This window comes from Drosophila montana, unplaced genomic scaffold, assembly GCF_035044405.1.
Source record: "Drosophila montana isolate Dmon_TW-CO22-7 unplaced genomic scaffold, ASM3504440v1 contig_3733_1, whole genome shotgun sequence".
Classification (NCBI taxonomy): domain Eukaryota; kingdom Metazoa; phylum Arthropoda; class Insecta; order Diptera; family Drosophilidae; genus Drosophila; species Drosophila montana.
In genome coordinates, this window is record NW_026998620.1 from 11562813 (window position 1) to 11579602 (window position 16790).

A 16790-nucleotide genomic window follows, 5' to 3' on the forward strand; every position below is an offset into this window, starting at 1 on the left:
ATTTATCGGTTTGCTTACCTGTCCATCATGGCCACTGGCTGCGTGTTCAGCTGCAGCTTCTCCAGATCGCCCTGGTCGAAGAACTCATCGGCCACCAGCTTGGCCACGCGATGTTGCACCTCCCAGGGCTTGGCTATGGCACTTACATCGCAGGCCGTCATCATCATGCCACACAGCACTAAAGGCAGATTCCAAAATATTACGTATACGCGACATGTGCCTCAAGTTGTAAGTACTTACAATCTTTCTTCTCCTCGCCCTGCCAGTCAAATTCGCCGTTTTCGACCAGTTCGAGAAATGCGTTACGCTTCTTAAAATACATTGCCAAATCGGTGGAAAGTATAGCGCTTTCCACAGTCTTCATAACAGAGCGATAGTCTTCGGTCGACAGCGCCTGTTGAAGGAAAGTAAATCCCATAGGAATATATATTGAGAAATATTTCATATATTTCGATTTGTCTTGACTGACTTAATGATTGCAATAACATTAAGGGAAAAACATTTCAGCGATAAATGTGACTGCATTATTCAGGTTCGAAAATTCGGGCCTGGCAAGATTTTTACCTGGCGAATAGAATGTTTTTGTTTGTTTTATTTATTTATTTATTAAGTGTAGAACCTGTACAATCATAATTTAGTACCTTAACATCACATGGATGAAGAATGTAATTTAGAACCGAATCCCACAACGCTGTATGATGATTTTAAAGGCGAATATAAATGGCAAGAAATTACACCAACGAAAGTTCTACAATAGAGAAATTATATAGCATACTTTCAGGAACAAATTACTTTCGGAAAAAAAAGTTAGATCTTCGAATTTTAGGAAATTTATTTGAAACAACTCGGGTATAATTTTCGTATAATGTCGATTGGCAATTAAAAAAATTAAATTCAATAAAAAATGTTCACCAAAATTGTCAAAATGTGTAATTCTTGATTCCAATCTATATTTCAAAGATTGGGCTTTATTCAAAGATTTTTTTTCATAAAAATATCCCGGGTAAGTAAAATTAAATATCTAAAATTTGATTAATATGATAAGAGTCGCAATTTTTTTATCATTAAATCTCCCATGAGTTCAAGGTTTACCAAAGCCGAGTAGGATAACACGCGCCACTCTCTGTATACACATATAAATATATATGATTATTACCTGGAATATATTGTTGCCCTCGGAGTTGAGTATCATAACACACTGATCGAAATGATGATGCTCCATGGTGCTGGTGGTATAGAGTATAGCCAATGGGGATTCGGTTTTGGTTTGGAATGCATTGTTGGTGCCGCGATGATCGAGATCGTGACACAAACAGGCCACCAGCAGGCCAAGTATCTCCAGATCGGTCATAAAACGTTCCATTTTGCCCGTCTTAAGCATGGCGAACATTGTCTGAGCCACGTTTAGAGCATGTCGCCAATTGTGATACTTGACGGGACGATAATTTTTGCGTACGCTCAGCACCCAGCGACAGAGCACCTGGAAGGGAATGCAATGTTGGCAATGGTTGGCTGTCAGAACTGTGCAGCAGCACCTTGATGGCAATGACACTTACATCGTAGGGTATGTGGAACTGTGAGACTAGGTTGCATTGCATAAACATGCGCAGCACTGCGCGACAAGTGTCGTCATCGACCAGATCGAAGTCTGGATGGGATTGATAAGAGAGCATGTGCAAAGATCTGGTGGCATTTTGGACACTTACCCGTGAAGGTGAAGCTGTACAAATTGTACGTCTCGGCCTCGGCAATGGGATCCTGTATGAGCTTCTCCGTCTGATCCTGACCGGCCGTGGCATGATAGCTGAGGCACTCCAGCGCCACCTTCTGCTTGGCCATCAGCTTGCAGGCGTTCTCGTACATCTGTGTGTTGTGTATGCCCAGTCCGCAGAATATGGCAAACGCCTCAAATATGGAGGCATCCGATTCGGTGAAGGGCAAACCGCTCGCCTGCACAGAAACAGCAGCCCATCAGCAGGTACTGTGCTGAAGATTAGACATGAGAATCTAGCTACCCACCTTGTTTATCAATTGTGCCACGCCTATGACCGTCTTCTGGGCATTCACAATGGGCATACAGAGTATGGCATGTGTGCTATCGATCTCTCCCTCAGCGCGGATTTGATTGTGCTCCCTCACCCAATCGTGGACATCGCAAATGTTCACCGTTTGTCCGGTGGTGGCCACAAATTGTGCGATCTGCGCCAGCGTCGAGTGGCTCAGATCATTGATGGAGGGCCTGGATACGTTCGCTGCCTGAGATTCGCCACCCAGCTCGAAAAGAACTGTGAAACGATTGCGCATCTTTTGCTGCAAGCGACAAGGATAAGGATAATGGATTGAAGGCTTACGCACGCACATATGATATGGGATATGTGAAATTTGAAAGGACGAACAACCTTAATGCTCACCTTTTCCTCGAAGCTGTCGCCGCTTTGAATGGCACGCGTGGCGCGCAGCTCCAGCTGATGAGGCTTCTCGATTATCTTCTCCAAATGGCTCTGCAAAAAAGGGCATGTGCAAGGTACATGGACATTAAGTGGCTGCCACTAATGGAGCAACAGCCGCTCCCCGTGCAGCCGCTGATAAATTGCCTTTGCCTACACTGGGACAACATCGAGGCAGCACTCAACGTTTTTTTTTGCCTGCCACCGCGTTGCACATCATTTAACGGATATGCTGCACATGACTTGGCATATTTTTAACAACTTTTTCCCGAGCTACCTTTACTGAAGTGGCCAGGCATAATTTGCATACATCTACATATATACACATATATAATATATATATGTATTTACGTTATCGGACACGAGTTAATTGGCAATTTGTGGGGTAATCGCATTTGAATGCAGACCCCAATGAATAAGCAATCATCAGCAATCAGCATTTAATTTAGCTGCACAAAGTGCCATAAATATAGTTTGACAAAAACAAAAAGTAACATTGCTTGCCCCAAATGGAATAACATATAATATGCAATATATCTAATTAAAAACAATATTATCATAATTAATACGCTCGACTCAGTTACCCAAATTAATTACATTTTTCACTCTGTTCGAGCTGTTCAGCTTATAAATTACAATTATCATAACATGTTATGCATATTTAAGATATTTATATATATTTTGTTTTATATGTATCTTGAGTGCAAAAGAAAGTTTTCCAAGTATTTATGGGATATTTCTAAATATCACGCAATTTATTCAAAAGTTTAAGTCGTCTTTTTAAGTAGTATTTCGTGTAAGTAGCTCGGCAGGAATGAAAATAATTTTCGTGTGCTTTTCCGAAAACCTATGTATCCATGTATTTACGTTTTCTTTCTATATATTTTATAGATACTTGCATTGCAATAAAAATGCACTTTTATTTGAAATCTTCACATTCTCTACCAAAATTTGTACATTATTCTTAGCAAGAAATCACTTTAGAAAATGTTTCCAATTATTTATACATAAAATAAACAATTATCTAAAATTAGTCTATGCCATTCAATTTGTAAAGAAGCGAATACAAAATAAAATCTAAAAAGTCTGCTTTGCTCATTTCTCTGCAATTAAATTTCAAATTGAGTTCAAACTGTTCCGCATAAGGCAGAAATAATCTTACAAGCTATTTAATAAATATAGCTAATTATGAAAATAGACTGAATAGATTGTTAAGTGTTTAATTGCTTTGATATTTTCTTTATAAAGAGGCACACTTAAGAGCACGCCCATTCACTATGACTTGCACGTTCATGCCCTTCTCATTCTAAGTTCTTCTCTGTCTTTTAGTATTGTTAGTGAACACTTAACTCTGAATACTAAACTGAACGTTACACAACACACTGGGGCCATGCTCGGCAGGGACATTCTTCTTTGTCTCACTGCTTTCAGCAGGATCCCTAATACTAGTAGGACAGAAATCTTGAATAACAGTAGCTTCTGTCAATTTCTCTTTTTATTACTAACACTTAATCATTAACATTTAAAAATAATAATCACAATAATTAATATGATATACGACATATACATATATACATATATATATATATATATATATATATATATCGCAGACAAAACCTAAGCAAAACTGATTACTGAGACGCGCATATAAAACATTTATTTTGGCTGTTCATTTGAACAAATGTTTTGTTTCTGCTAATGGGTTGAGTCAACAACGGGCCAGGTGGTTTATTTGGGTGTCATGCACTTAACACAGACTGTCGGAACTAGAGGCCAGAAGAGGAATGCTGGCAGATTAAGCGCTTGTTCGGGCCTAACATAATGAACGGAGGAAGAAAAGGCAGTGGGACGCGTTGCTTAGTAGCTCAATGGGAATTGCCTGGTCTTGGCTTAATTTACCTTTGGAAGTTAGTTAGCTTCCGGCTTGGTGGATGAAAAAAATATTACATACACACACAAAAAGAAAAAGAAAAGAAAAATTGTAATATAAATTGGACATCTTAATTTCCTTGGGGTGCGCTCACAGTTAACTTGACAAACCGACGGGCAGACAAACAGACAGACAGAAAGACAAAATGGACGCGTTGGTGTTTAAGCCATTTTAATTTTAATGAAACTGACAGCGACACAGCCACGACCACAGTCGTGCCAACCAGCCACGCCCCAAATGTGTGGGCGGACAGCGAAAAACATTTCATTGCAGCCATGTGCCATGTACTTGGAAAAGCAGGCCAACAATGTGGCGGCAGCAGCAACAACATTCGGCGCCAAATAACGTTTGAATTCATTAGCAGTTGACGGCATTCGCAGGCGGCGGGCTGCGAGCAGCAGCTGTGGCTATTATGGCATCATTAGGCATTTACTCACCTCCTCGCAGCAGTCCAGATCGACCAGGAATACCGAGCATCGTTCACATTTGAGCAGTTCGCGGGCCTCGGTCATGATTTTGGTGACAAGGCACTCGAGATTGTTCTGCTCCTCGAAGATGCTGCGCGCCAGATTCAAAAGGATTTGATTGCGTCTATACTCCTGGACGGACATTTCGAAAAGCTGTGCATTCTGTATGCCAATGCCGCAGAATGTTAAATATCTGCGAAATATTTCCACATCGTGCTCATCGAATTCCATGCAGCCTGCAGGATAACATTTGTCAAAATCTCGAATGTAACAAGTGAGCCAATTTATGGGCATTGCAATTGGGATTGGGATTGGGATTGGGATTCTATTTACCATTCGTTTTATTGATGATTTGTGCCACGCCTATAATGTCGCCCTCGTAATTGCAAATGGGCATGCAGAGTATGGCGTTCGTTTTGTAGCCGGTCTTTAGATCGATTTCGCAATTGAAGCGCGCATCCATGTAGGCCTCCTTGATGTTAATCATCTCCTTTGTCTGCGCCACCATGCCAGCGATGCCAATGCCAAACGGTATAATAATCTCCTCGGCTCGCGCCCGTGTCACCGCATCCTTGAGAGCTATAAAAGCGAGTAGATGGGAGAGGGGCAGGGGCAGGGGCAGGGCGCATAAATCATTAAAAGGCAACGCCAACGCACACATAGCTAAATAAATATTAAATTTATAGACAAAATATTCAGTCTGCCACGCGAAAGATACATCAGCCGTGGCTGAAAGCAACAAATGCCAGTCCGGAATCCAGGCCAAAGGCGCTAAAAGTCAAATGTTGCTCGGGCTTTTGGTTCAGGGACTCGCAGCTCGTGAGTCCCAGCTGAATTTGCATGGCCAATTCACATGTGTAGCTGTACTCGTGTGTGGGTGTGCAGGGTGTGCGGGGTGTGCGGGGTGTGTGTGCCAAAAAGTAAACCTTGGTTATGCTCTAGCTCTAATCTTTTTTTTGTCTTGCCCCCAAACGTTTGCCATCTGAATTATGTAGCGGAAGAGGCGGCTTTAACGCACGAAACACACACCGAGATTCATTGCAAATAAATGTGTTTGTTTGTGTGTGTATGTGTGTTTACCTCTCCCTCTGTCTCCCTGTCTCTCCCCGCTTTCGCTCACTGCCAGTCTGTTTGCCTGAACACGTTTTAGCCAGCATCTATTTTTCATTTGATAGCAACCTTTTGAGTTTTATGGTCTGGCCTGCCAAAAACTTTTAATGCCCGCTTCCGCTTAGGCTTAATTTGCTAATGCGTTTCCCGCCTCCATCGTCCAACCGAACCCCAGCCGCTAATGAGCGCCAATTTGTGAGGGTTAAGTAGTCGACAATTTGCACTGGAACTTGCCTAATGCAAGTATATATTTTCAATCAGTTAAGAGTTCGGCAACAATAATTTAAATTATTTTACTTAAATAAATAAAAGCACATTTTTTGAAATTCAATTTTTAATAAAATAAAAAAAATGCCATTATCTTGTATCTCAGCACAGCTAGGAGCTCGTGGCTTAAGCTGTATAATCTCATAAGTCCGTCAAGTCTAAATTTAGCAAAGAAAAATTTATTTTAAAATGTAGGCTGATATTCTACAGGGTTTTCCATTTACATTCAGCATTGAAAGATTCGGAATTGAAGTTAAAAATGATTATTTCGGCTTATACGAGGGTTGGCCTTCATATCTTTCTATCTTCGGTCGAATAGTGAAGGTACTCAATAAGTCAATTTTCAATAAAAAATTATTCATTTAAATTTAAATTTAAATTACATTTTTTTTGCCTCATATAATGTTTTGATGTTATGATAAACAATTTAAGCTAAAATCAAACGAAACTTTAAACCTTTGGCATAGTTGAGGCCAGAAATACAGAGCGCAACTCTCACATTTAAGATTTGAGTTTATATTTTCCTTAAAACTCAGCACTAGTTATTCAGTTGACAATCATTTCAATTTATTTCTAAAAAATGTACTTCATTTTGAGGTCTTTGTTAAATAACAGGCATTATTATGCTCAGGCATTATTCTCCCCAATCCGGAATCACTTTGCATCCTGCTGCATACCCTTAGCTCTGAACACAGCTGCATTCAATTCAGCATTCGATTGTTAGTTGGGATCTTTTTGTGCAGCGCGTACTTAATTAAAGCGGACTACCATTTGGCTCATTCTCCATTTGCAGTGCATTCAGTTTTGCCATTCGCTCGTTGCCTGGCAACATTTGGACAATGGCTGGAAATCGAAAATTCGTATTGGCATTTGGTGCTCACCTGTCTTTTGTGTGACGTCAAACAGTTTGGCCACCAGATACTTGTTGTTGGGCGTGCCCTTGGCCAGAAAGAGGGATCCCCGATCCGCATGGGTCAGCAGGCCGACATTCACTAATATCTTGTGGCAGAGCACATCAATGTCCAGCTCATTGGCCACGTCGCGTATCAGCTCCATGAAGAGCTCACCCTCGTCCAGTTCCATCAAATGGCGTCGACTTTCGGGCAGCGCATGCACCGATGAATTGGAAAGCTTGCGCGGTGACTTCTGCATGGAAAGGGAAGGGAAGACCAAGCACATGGACAATAAATGTTAATGAATGGCTTAAATTGTGTACTACAATCATAAACAGGACGAAGCGCACTTGAGCTTCCATTCGCCCTGCTCCTGCTCCTGAAATAATTGAATTCTGTGGCCGTGGGCGGCATTTAATTAACTGCTGTAATTGCTCTGCCACTCAGCTTTGATATTAATAGAACGATAAGCGGGCATTATTGTAGGCGTCTTCAACTATATGTATTATGCAAATGTACACACATTATTTTCAATATTGCGGCACACGTGTACTTCCAGCCAAATTCAATACTTGAATTCCAGAGCACTTAACCCATGCGACTTGTCATCTGGCCCGCGTTCGATTCGAAATGAAACTGAACCCGCCCCGGTCAAAGGTGACCATTAGCAGTTTGCTTTAAGAGGCCGGCTCCTCCAAGCTGGTAATTGAATATAAAATGCCCTTTCGGCTGCGTGCGAGGGGCCAATTACGAGGGCACCTCCAGCCTGGGAACTTTGCGTGCTGCGCGCCTATCCACCACGACCGGGCTTTGCCTTCAATTTAGCCTTTGTATCTGCCTTCAGCTTTGTGGACAGCCACCAACACCCCTTTTCCCCACCCCACGGACCCTTCTAACTATGTTGTGGGACAATTTTGCCAAATTAAGGCAATTTGTTATTGTATTTTTATTATTTCTTTCGCTTTTGTTGTTGTTGCTGTTGCTGTTTTATTTCCAGTCGTACAGAAGCAGGCTTCGTGTCGTGCACAAAAATATCGATAATTATATGTTTAAAAATAAATGTCTAATGACACAGAAGTTATTTTATTGGAAGGACAGCAACAGCTCAAGAAATGTATTCACATTTTCCTGATTATGATCAATTTATGATAATAATAACACAGAGCTCAATGTTTTGAACGCGTTTGATGAACCCGGTTCTTTAATATATATTTGCGACCCTTAAGACCAAAATGAATTATTTACAAATATTTCGTACGCTTTTTTAATGTACAAATCTCAGCGAACTTCAAGAAATTTTACACTAACATAATGCGAATAGATAGAGCAACAATAACGCAATTTGTACATTAAAATTTTAATAATTTAAAAATTATTTGATTTGTTAACATAAAAAATGGTAAATGTAAGTTGACAACATTTAGAACTACAAAAAATATGAAAGGATACCTATAATATAACGATTTCAGAAAACCCATTTTTCTATATTTTCTAAAAAAAGGGGGTCGCAATTGTTTCAAATTTGGTTATATTATATTGATTATATTCAAATCAGAAACTCGTAACTTTTTACACGTTTGGTTCTTGGTTTAAAGCCGCCCACCAATTTCTTTAAACTTATAGATAGCACAACCTAAACAACTTCTGCGTGTGCTGCATGTTTTGATTCTATGTTGACCGTATAATAAAAAAACATTTTTGAATTATCATAAAAATATTCTTGCGGCTTAATGGATATTATAAATATAGCAGCCAATTAAATTGTTCGTATTAAAAGGCTGCCCTCAGTCTTCCTTCTCGCTTCCCTATGTCCCTATGCCTTTGTCCCATTTTATTTTGGCCTAATTAAATTTCCAACAATAGCATTTGAAGAAATTATTATTATTTTAGTTCATGCTTTTGCTTTAAAAACAATTAAATATAAAATCGTTGAAAATCCATTAAATACAATTGTTTTAAATGGCCCATAAACTGCAGGCTAAACAGGCTTAACAGTCTCATAAATAATTAAATAAACAGAGAAGTAAACAATTATTGAAATACAATAAATAAATTTTTTAAGGCTTGTTTGCTAGAACAGAGTTCACTTACAAGCATTTTAGTTATATTTTTTTTTTGAAATAAAGTAATTAAAATGTTTACCTGCAAAGTCGCTCTTTGCAATCTAAAATAAATACAACACTTTCAAGAAAGACCGGACATTTTCTGTTCGCCGAAAACTAAATACCCTTGTGGACATGTGGCTTATAAATGCTTTTATGAGATTGTTCCTGTAGTAGTCCGATTTGATACGGTTATATTGTGAGAAGGCGTGGTTGGTCAAAATATCTTGAAAACATAAGTTTTTCAAACGATTCTTCGTATCGAGCTATATAATATGGTAGCAACACGTTGATAAGATTTGGCTCCATGTAAGAAGAATGTTGAGACTAGAAAATGTCAAGTTCTGTCAAGATATTTTAAAAACAAGTTGTCTATATCGAGTCGAGAATATATATAGTTGATGGTGTCGGAAACGTCCCTCTCCATGCGCTACACAATTCGTGACAAACTACGAATACCCTCGACAAGAGTATAAAAATACAGAAGCCAAGGTAACTAAACGTCTAAGTAGTTTTATTAACTACAACAGAGACTAGAGAGAAGCGAGAAGTGGGGACAAACTACGTTTGCTTTTGTCTCTCTACCTCTTCTGCTTCAAGGACCCTTTTAAATAATCAAACCGAAACGAGTGGCTCTGAACTTTTCCAGCAGTAAAAACAACAATAATAACAACAACAATAACAAAAAAAAAACATTCTGTGCTTTGGCACAACAATAAAAACTACATGCAAACCCGACAAACTTTTTAAAACCTTGCCGGAGATAAATACAAATGAAAACAGAAACAAAAAGAAAAAAAAAAAAAGGAAGCAAACATAAAGCCAAACGACTTTTAATGGAATTTTACTTTGGCACGACTGCAAATTAAACGAGATTCCCGGTTTGATGCCCCCTGCAGAACGGCAGCTGATGAAATTGGCGGCCAGAGTCCTCGTTAAGTCAGTCAATAAGGCAACAATAAAACAGCTGTCGACTGTCAACCGTCGCTTGCATTATGTAACATGCACTTAAACAAATTGACAACGCGACGCAACACCTGCAACCAACCAGGTGGGGGCAGCAGATTTTTAAGCTGCAACTGTTGCAATTGTGTGTGGCAGCAAGCCACTCGCTTAAGTTGGCAATAATTTAAAAAATTTTACTTCTTTCGAACCCGTAAAACACTTGCCAGTTAAGCCAGACGTTGGCCGCTTTTTCTTTTTTCATGTGCCAGCAGAGTTGTTCACACGCACACACACACACACACATGCATACACATCCTCTGAGTCCTTGAGTGTCGCTCGCATTTAGCTTGATTTTGCAAGTGCAAGGTAAGTGTTTGGCTGTGTGTGCGTGTGTCATGGCTGAAGTACTCTATTGTTGTGTGCGTGAGTATGTGCATATCCCGGCAAAAGCTAAGTCCGACCAGACCATATCATATCAGATCCAAGCAGTCGAACGTAGTCACTAGCCACTCCAGCCGAAATAAGTGTGCTTATCATACGCTGCCCAAATCGGAAATTCGGAAATTCCACCCCATCTCAGCGGAAAATGGTAGGCAAAGCTTTTAAGTGTGAAATTCTAAGTTTCGTTCGATCTTCCACTGACTCTTGCATGAAAAGTGCGAGTTAAGGGTTTAACGAACGGCCGGAAAACATTGATTTCAACTTTTAGGAATAAATTCAAATTCGGTCGGCAAACGCAAGCTAGCTTAAAATAAAATAGATAAATTTGAAAATTGTTTAGGAATTTGGGCTACTTAAGGTCTGGAACGCTTTTAACACTAACACTTTAGTGCTTTTAACACTAACGAGCATTTGGTAACATATAAAATTTGGTATACATTTTCGTGAAAAGCAAACACCAAATTACATTTGGCACGTGTTGTTTAATCAGCGTTTATTTGCCGCAGCTGTGTTTCTTAGCAAATGAAAAAAAGTAAATAAATAGCAAAATAAAGATGACCGATATTTATTAAAACTTGCATGCACAAGCTTGATAAGGTTAAAGCTTAAATCAGTTTCTTTCTGTAAAATATAATGAATCGTAAGAAAAGCGCGTTGTTTTCTTAATAACAGGACAGCAAGCGTTCACTATATTATATTATTGTTGATCTTTATTATTATTTAAATATGATCAATATTAATATTCGATTTACACATTTAATGTATTTCAATTTAATCAAGTTTATTCTACATTTTTGGTATTGTATTTGCAACAGATGGTAGCAAAAGGCAGCTATATTTCTATTCAGAGAGGAACATTCACATCAACTTGAACATTCACAACAAACGCATGTTTACTTAGTTTTTATAAATTGTTATTGTTTTTTGTTATTTTTTCTTTTGACAACTTTCTAAAGTTGTGCCTAGATATATGTTTATGTTAGAAGCATTTGTTTAAATATCCATTGAAACCCAGTAACAAAAGGCACAACATTATTATCTATAGTTAATTGCCATAATAGCTGTGGAGAGCTAAAAATGCTAGCACCCACTTTTGAAGAATATAAAAAGTTTTTAACAATGATTTTGTATCACTAATAGGGTTTTTGCACGGCGAGTCTTGAAATAAGTTTTAAGCTCTATTTAAGAGTTCAAGCTAAACAACAAAGATCCGATGTGTATTTTATATATAAGCCAATAAGGAAGCAATAAGTTCACTTAAACCTAGAATAAGGTGCTTATACCTTTTTTCTCTCTTGGCAATTGTATAAAGCATTACCAATGTGCCAGAACCTTTCGACTATAATTAAGTAATTAATTCCTTAGCCGCAGCAGCAAAACATTGATTTTATTGTCACCCATCTTAAGCTTCGCAGTCTATCCGTGCAGGCATCCTACTTACATACATGGTTCGCAATACAATAACCTAAAATTATCTTATTTTTCTATATTCTTTCTCTGTTAACTTCATATTCTCTTTCCATTTCTGTATTTTATAAAATTTAATATTGATTTTTTCAAAGAGAATAATAACAAATGAAATCAACAAACATAAATCAAGGGAGTGTGTACATATTACATGCCCACTGGCTCTACAATTGAATTCGTGGATCCACAGGACAAAACCATCGACACATTTGCAGATGACACAGACATCTTATCAAGAAATGAATGTGTTTACGAAGCTATTGACGTCCTGCAGCAATATCTCCACAAATTTGAAATGTGGGCTAAACGTTGGAATATTGGCATTAATTTAAATAAATGCGCTAATGTGGCCTATGCGCTCCGCAGAGAGATATGTCCGGTAGTTTTATTGCGGACTTATCTTACAAACTTGACTTTTAACAAACATATCATGAGTGTTTCGGAAACCCTGAAAAGCAGATTGGGAAAACTTAGATGGCTTCTGAACAATGCGTTATCTTTAAAAACAAAGTAAGCATCTAAAAAACCTGCATAGATCCAATTTATGTTAGACTTAACAGTAGAATAAGTTGTATTGTAAATATTCACATAAGTTTAATTAAAGTTGTTTCCATAACAAAAGTAATACCGAAACAAAGCAAAAAAAAATGTAAAAATAAGAAAAAAAACAAAAACATAAAAATTGTCAATTGCTGCTGAGTTTGAACCGATGACTGCTCTTTTGTTAGTATGGCGCTCACCACAGTCACAGCCGTCCAAACGCAATAGTTAACCAAAAACCTAGATCGCAAGACTTGACCCCACCAAATATTTTGACTAACATTGTTTAAGCTGCGCCTGTAATTGTGCTTCGATATTTTGTATTTATACAAAGAGTTTCACAGCGATCAGCTGTCTGTCATTGGCCAATATATTTTTAGGGTACATACATATATATTTATCTATTTATTAAGCGTGCGGCTCGATTGTGGTATTTTGTTTTTTTTTAACAATTGTTCAAATACCAATGTGACGCATATAACATCAAATCACAAAAAAACAGTCTTAATATATTAGGTTATTTATTGAGCATTCAAGTGTCACAGCTGCTTCAATTTCAATGTTAAAAAAAATTTAACACAAATCAACAATTAAAAATCGCTATAAAATGGGCAGACGGAGCCACAATTTTACATTCGAATCCAACACTCGCTCTGGCTTCGAGATGAAAATCCAAACGTTGATCTTCGGCTGTGCCATTTTGGCCATTTGCCTGTTTAGAGGCAGCAATGCGGCTTGTGCAACAGCCGGCGCCTGCACTGCAACCGAATGCGCAGACACTGCCAATGCATCAGATCCTAGCTGTGCCACCACGGTCGCGGATACAACTACGCCTGCCGCTGCTGCTGCTGGTGACTCAACAACAGCTTCGTCAGATTCAGCTGCTGCTACAACTACAGCTTCAAGCGCTTCAGGAACAACTGCGACCACTGCAGCTAGCAGCTCGTCTTCGGACTCAACCACCAGTGCGTCTAGTTCTTCTTCTAGTTCTGATGCTACCGTGGCTCGATTGAGGCGCAGGCTGCGTCGTTTGAGGAGACAACGCTTGAGGGCCGCCCGTAGGAGGAGACAGCGTGCCCAGAGGTTGGCTGCCCAGAGAAGGAGAGCCGCATTGTTGGCGAATAATAGAAGAAGGAGAAACAGGAACCGAGCAAATAGAAGAAGGAACACGTCTGGTTAAACAACGCCTGTGTAATTCAAATTACTTGAAATAAATTTAATACATTCTTACATTGCATACCATATCCAATTGGACAAATATTTTTCAACTACAGTCGTCGGAAAATTAGTTATCCAAGTGAACCGATCAGGCAGGCAGACCATAGAGGCTTCATTCATTATTTAAAATTAATGCAAATTATTTGGTGACTTGGTACACGGTTTGAAACAATGGTTCGCCATAAGAATCAGTTGGTGTTTTCGAAATCTATGAACTCAGGTTCTAAGATTCTTCGACTCATTTTTAGTTTTACAAATTAAACAGTTTATTTGTATGCCCTGATAATGGGTGAAATGATTTTGTGCAATGTAACAGACCTAATTAAGTATCTCCGACACCACAAACCACATATATTCTTAATCGCCATCAATAGCTTAGTCAATCGAGCCACTTCCGTCTGTCTGTCTGCCCGAATGTATGAATGCGTCGACTTAAGAACCTATAAGAGCTGGAGGATATTCGATAATCTGACCCGTTTCCCAGCAATCGATAAAAATCGATATCGAAATACCGAATTGGCATGTTGTTTCTGGAATAGTATATATAGTTAAAGTATCTTTCATTATATAGCTATGGCTCCACCACCCCCCAACCTTTGGGTTGGTTGAAGAAGATTATGGGTATCCTTTAGTCCGGCACTTCCGACCAGAGCACTCTTAATATTAACTCAGAATACTGAAAATACCGCTAGTGCAATGCAAAAAAAAAAAACCATTCTTCAATGATATATGTTTTAAATAAATTTAGGTAATTCCATAATTCTGTTTTGGTTCAAATTTAGGTTCGGCTATTTGTAGGCAACTTAACTGATTGCAAAATGGCTTTGAGGTCTGGACATAATTTAAAAAAAGTATATATATGACAATAATAATATTAATAATAATAGTAGTTATACAAATAATATGTAATTAATAATGATTATTGATATTTTATTTGATCATCGCAACTTTTATTTTTACATTCTGGTAATAATAGTACTTTGTATGGGACATTTATAATTTACGGTCATTTTGATTTTTAGAACTTTAGACCTTTTGAGAATGTTTTATTCAATTTTACAATATAAACTGGTGCACCTGAAGTTGTGCTACAAAAGATTTCATTTTCCGCGCACCTGATTGAGTTTTGTAGCAAGCAGCTTTTAGCTGCTAAATTACTCAATGGAAGTTGGAGCTAAATAGAGGTGGGCCAAACTGAACACGACGGTGTCGTGTTTTGTAATCAAGCAATCAGTATGAAGATCAATTCGAAACCAAAATAAGAAAAATTCAAAATTATACAAATTCCAGGTAAATAAATATTCGGGAATTTTGTAGTTAAAAGCACAGGATAGTTTTTAAAGTTTTTTAAATAGACTTATAACAAGTGCTGGTTAGCTTATTTAAACGTAATATGACCTATTGTTAATTATATATGTAAGATTCGCTACGGGGCGTTAAGCCTCCTCATATTTGCAGGCTTGCCTGTTTGCTGTATTGACCAGCCCTTGGGAGGAGGGCTAGCTATCCGGCATTATTAGATCATAGCTACTTGTACAAATGATTTTTATCTAGCGATATTTGGAATGTATTAACGAATTAAATATTATGAGGACGTATGTTTAGGCTTACATTTTAGAATATGGTTCTACCTTATGGGCCAAACCTTATGGAAATCGAGTGAGATTTTTCCGAGTTATGGGGGTGGGAAGTATAGGATATTTGAGTGTACAATTTTCACATAAAATTTGGAAGCTTTACTTACTTACTTATCTCAGAATCGCTCTCTTCACCGAAGAAGCTTTGATTTTGAAAAATGTGAATTTGAACAAAGTTTAGTGAAAATGAGATAAAGACCCATCGGAAAAAAGTTTCATACGAACGTTTCTCACGATTTTTCCACACATGTAGTGGAATTTCCCGAAACCCCGTCTTAACGTGCACCTTCATCACATAACGTAACTACAGCGAAAATTTCAGCTTCCTAGCTCTTACGGTTTGGATTGTTCGCTGATCACTAATCAGTCAGTCAGTCAGGACAAACAGTTTTATATATAGAGATAATAAGTATAAATATATAGAATCAAATTGAAAAGCATATATGATAGAGGACATATTAGGAGCACCGAAAGTTAAATATAATTATGTCGATTGAACTTATGAGTTTGGTGCAGAAATCGTCGAAAACAGAAGAGTTTTTCAGAATAAAATTAAATTCATAATCGTCTGTTCTAGCTATGTGTATGTTATATTCTTCTTCTTAAAATTAAGCATTTTAATTATTTAACAAGTAAGAGCTTCTAGTCGGGAGCTCCCGACTAGAGGATACCCTGAACCCTCTTGTTCTTATATACACCAAATGCAGATCGCACTACGCGGTCGTTTGCTTTAGTAGTAATAAAGATAATATTTAAAAAAAAAGTTCCCTTGGCAGGGTTTGAGCTCGCAACTGACCGCATTACTTGCTGCCGCCTCTACGCAACAGCCACACAAGCAAAAAAAAAAGAAAATAATTTCCTCGGCATGGTTCGAACTCGTAACTAACTGATCATCACGCTACTTTCCGCCGTCTCTACTCAATAGCCACACCAACAATTAAGTATTATTGAGAAAAAAACGAATTCAAATAGCAGCACAGAAAACAATATAATCGCAATTGCAATGCTGTTGATAGAATTCAAAGCAGACGCGCATGAATGTGTGTGTGTGTACATGTATACAGAAATTCTTGGAATTGGCGCAGCAGCTATGCTGCTAACACGTGCGATATAACGTTTGTGTTTCTTAACCGATCTTAATGAAATTTTCGACAATACATCTTATTGTAGAATAGAATAAAGAATATTTGTGTATTCTCAAAAATTCAATTTCATATAAATTGTGGCCTTAATTGATGGGCAATACAAGTTCGATAATTAACTTGATTTATAGCTTTGCGGTGGTAGCGGGGAGGTGGCGATAGGTATAAAATGAAATATACTTAA

General features: G+C 38.2%; 1 protein-coding gene across 2 annotated transcripts in view; it reads right to left on the minus strand.

Moving 5' to 3' along the window:
* Positions 1-16790, minus strand: part of Pde6 (phosphodiesterase 6) — a 67169-nt gene that overhangs the window by 2014 nt on the left and 48365 nt on the right. The window contains exons 4-13 of one of the 2 annotated variants that reach the window (XM_064693859.1): positions 7103-7367; positions 5178-5423; positions 4815-5080; positions 2412-2501; positions 2020-2346; positions 1707-1950; positions 1557-1648; positions 1157-1480; positions 241-394; positions 19-178 (exon numbers count right to left, since the gene is read on the minus strand). In XM_064693859.1, coding sequence (XP_064549929.1) covers positions 19-178; positions 241-394; positions 1157-1480; positions 1557-1648; positions 1707-1950; positions 2020-2346; positions 2412-2501; positions 4815-5080; positions 5178-5423; positions 7103-7367 — 2168 coding nt within the window. The remainder of the gene's footprint in view (positions 1-18; positions 179-240; positions 395-1156; positions 1481-1556; positions 1649-1706; positions 1951-2019; positions 2347-2411; positions 2502-4814; positions 5081-5177; positions 5424-7102; positions 7368-16790) is intronic. The other variant, XM_064693860.1, reaches the window with a different exon arrangement.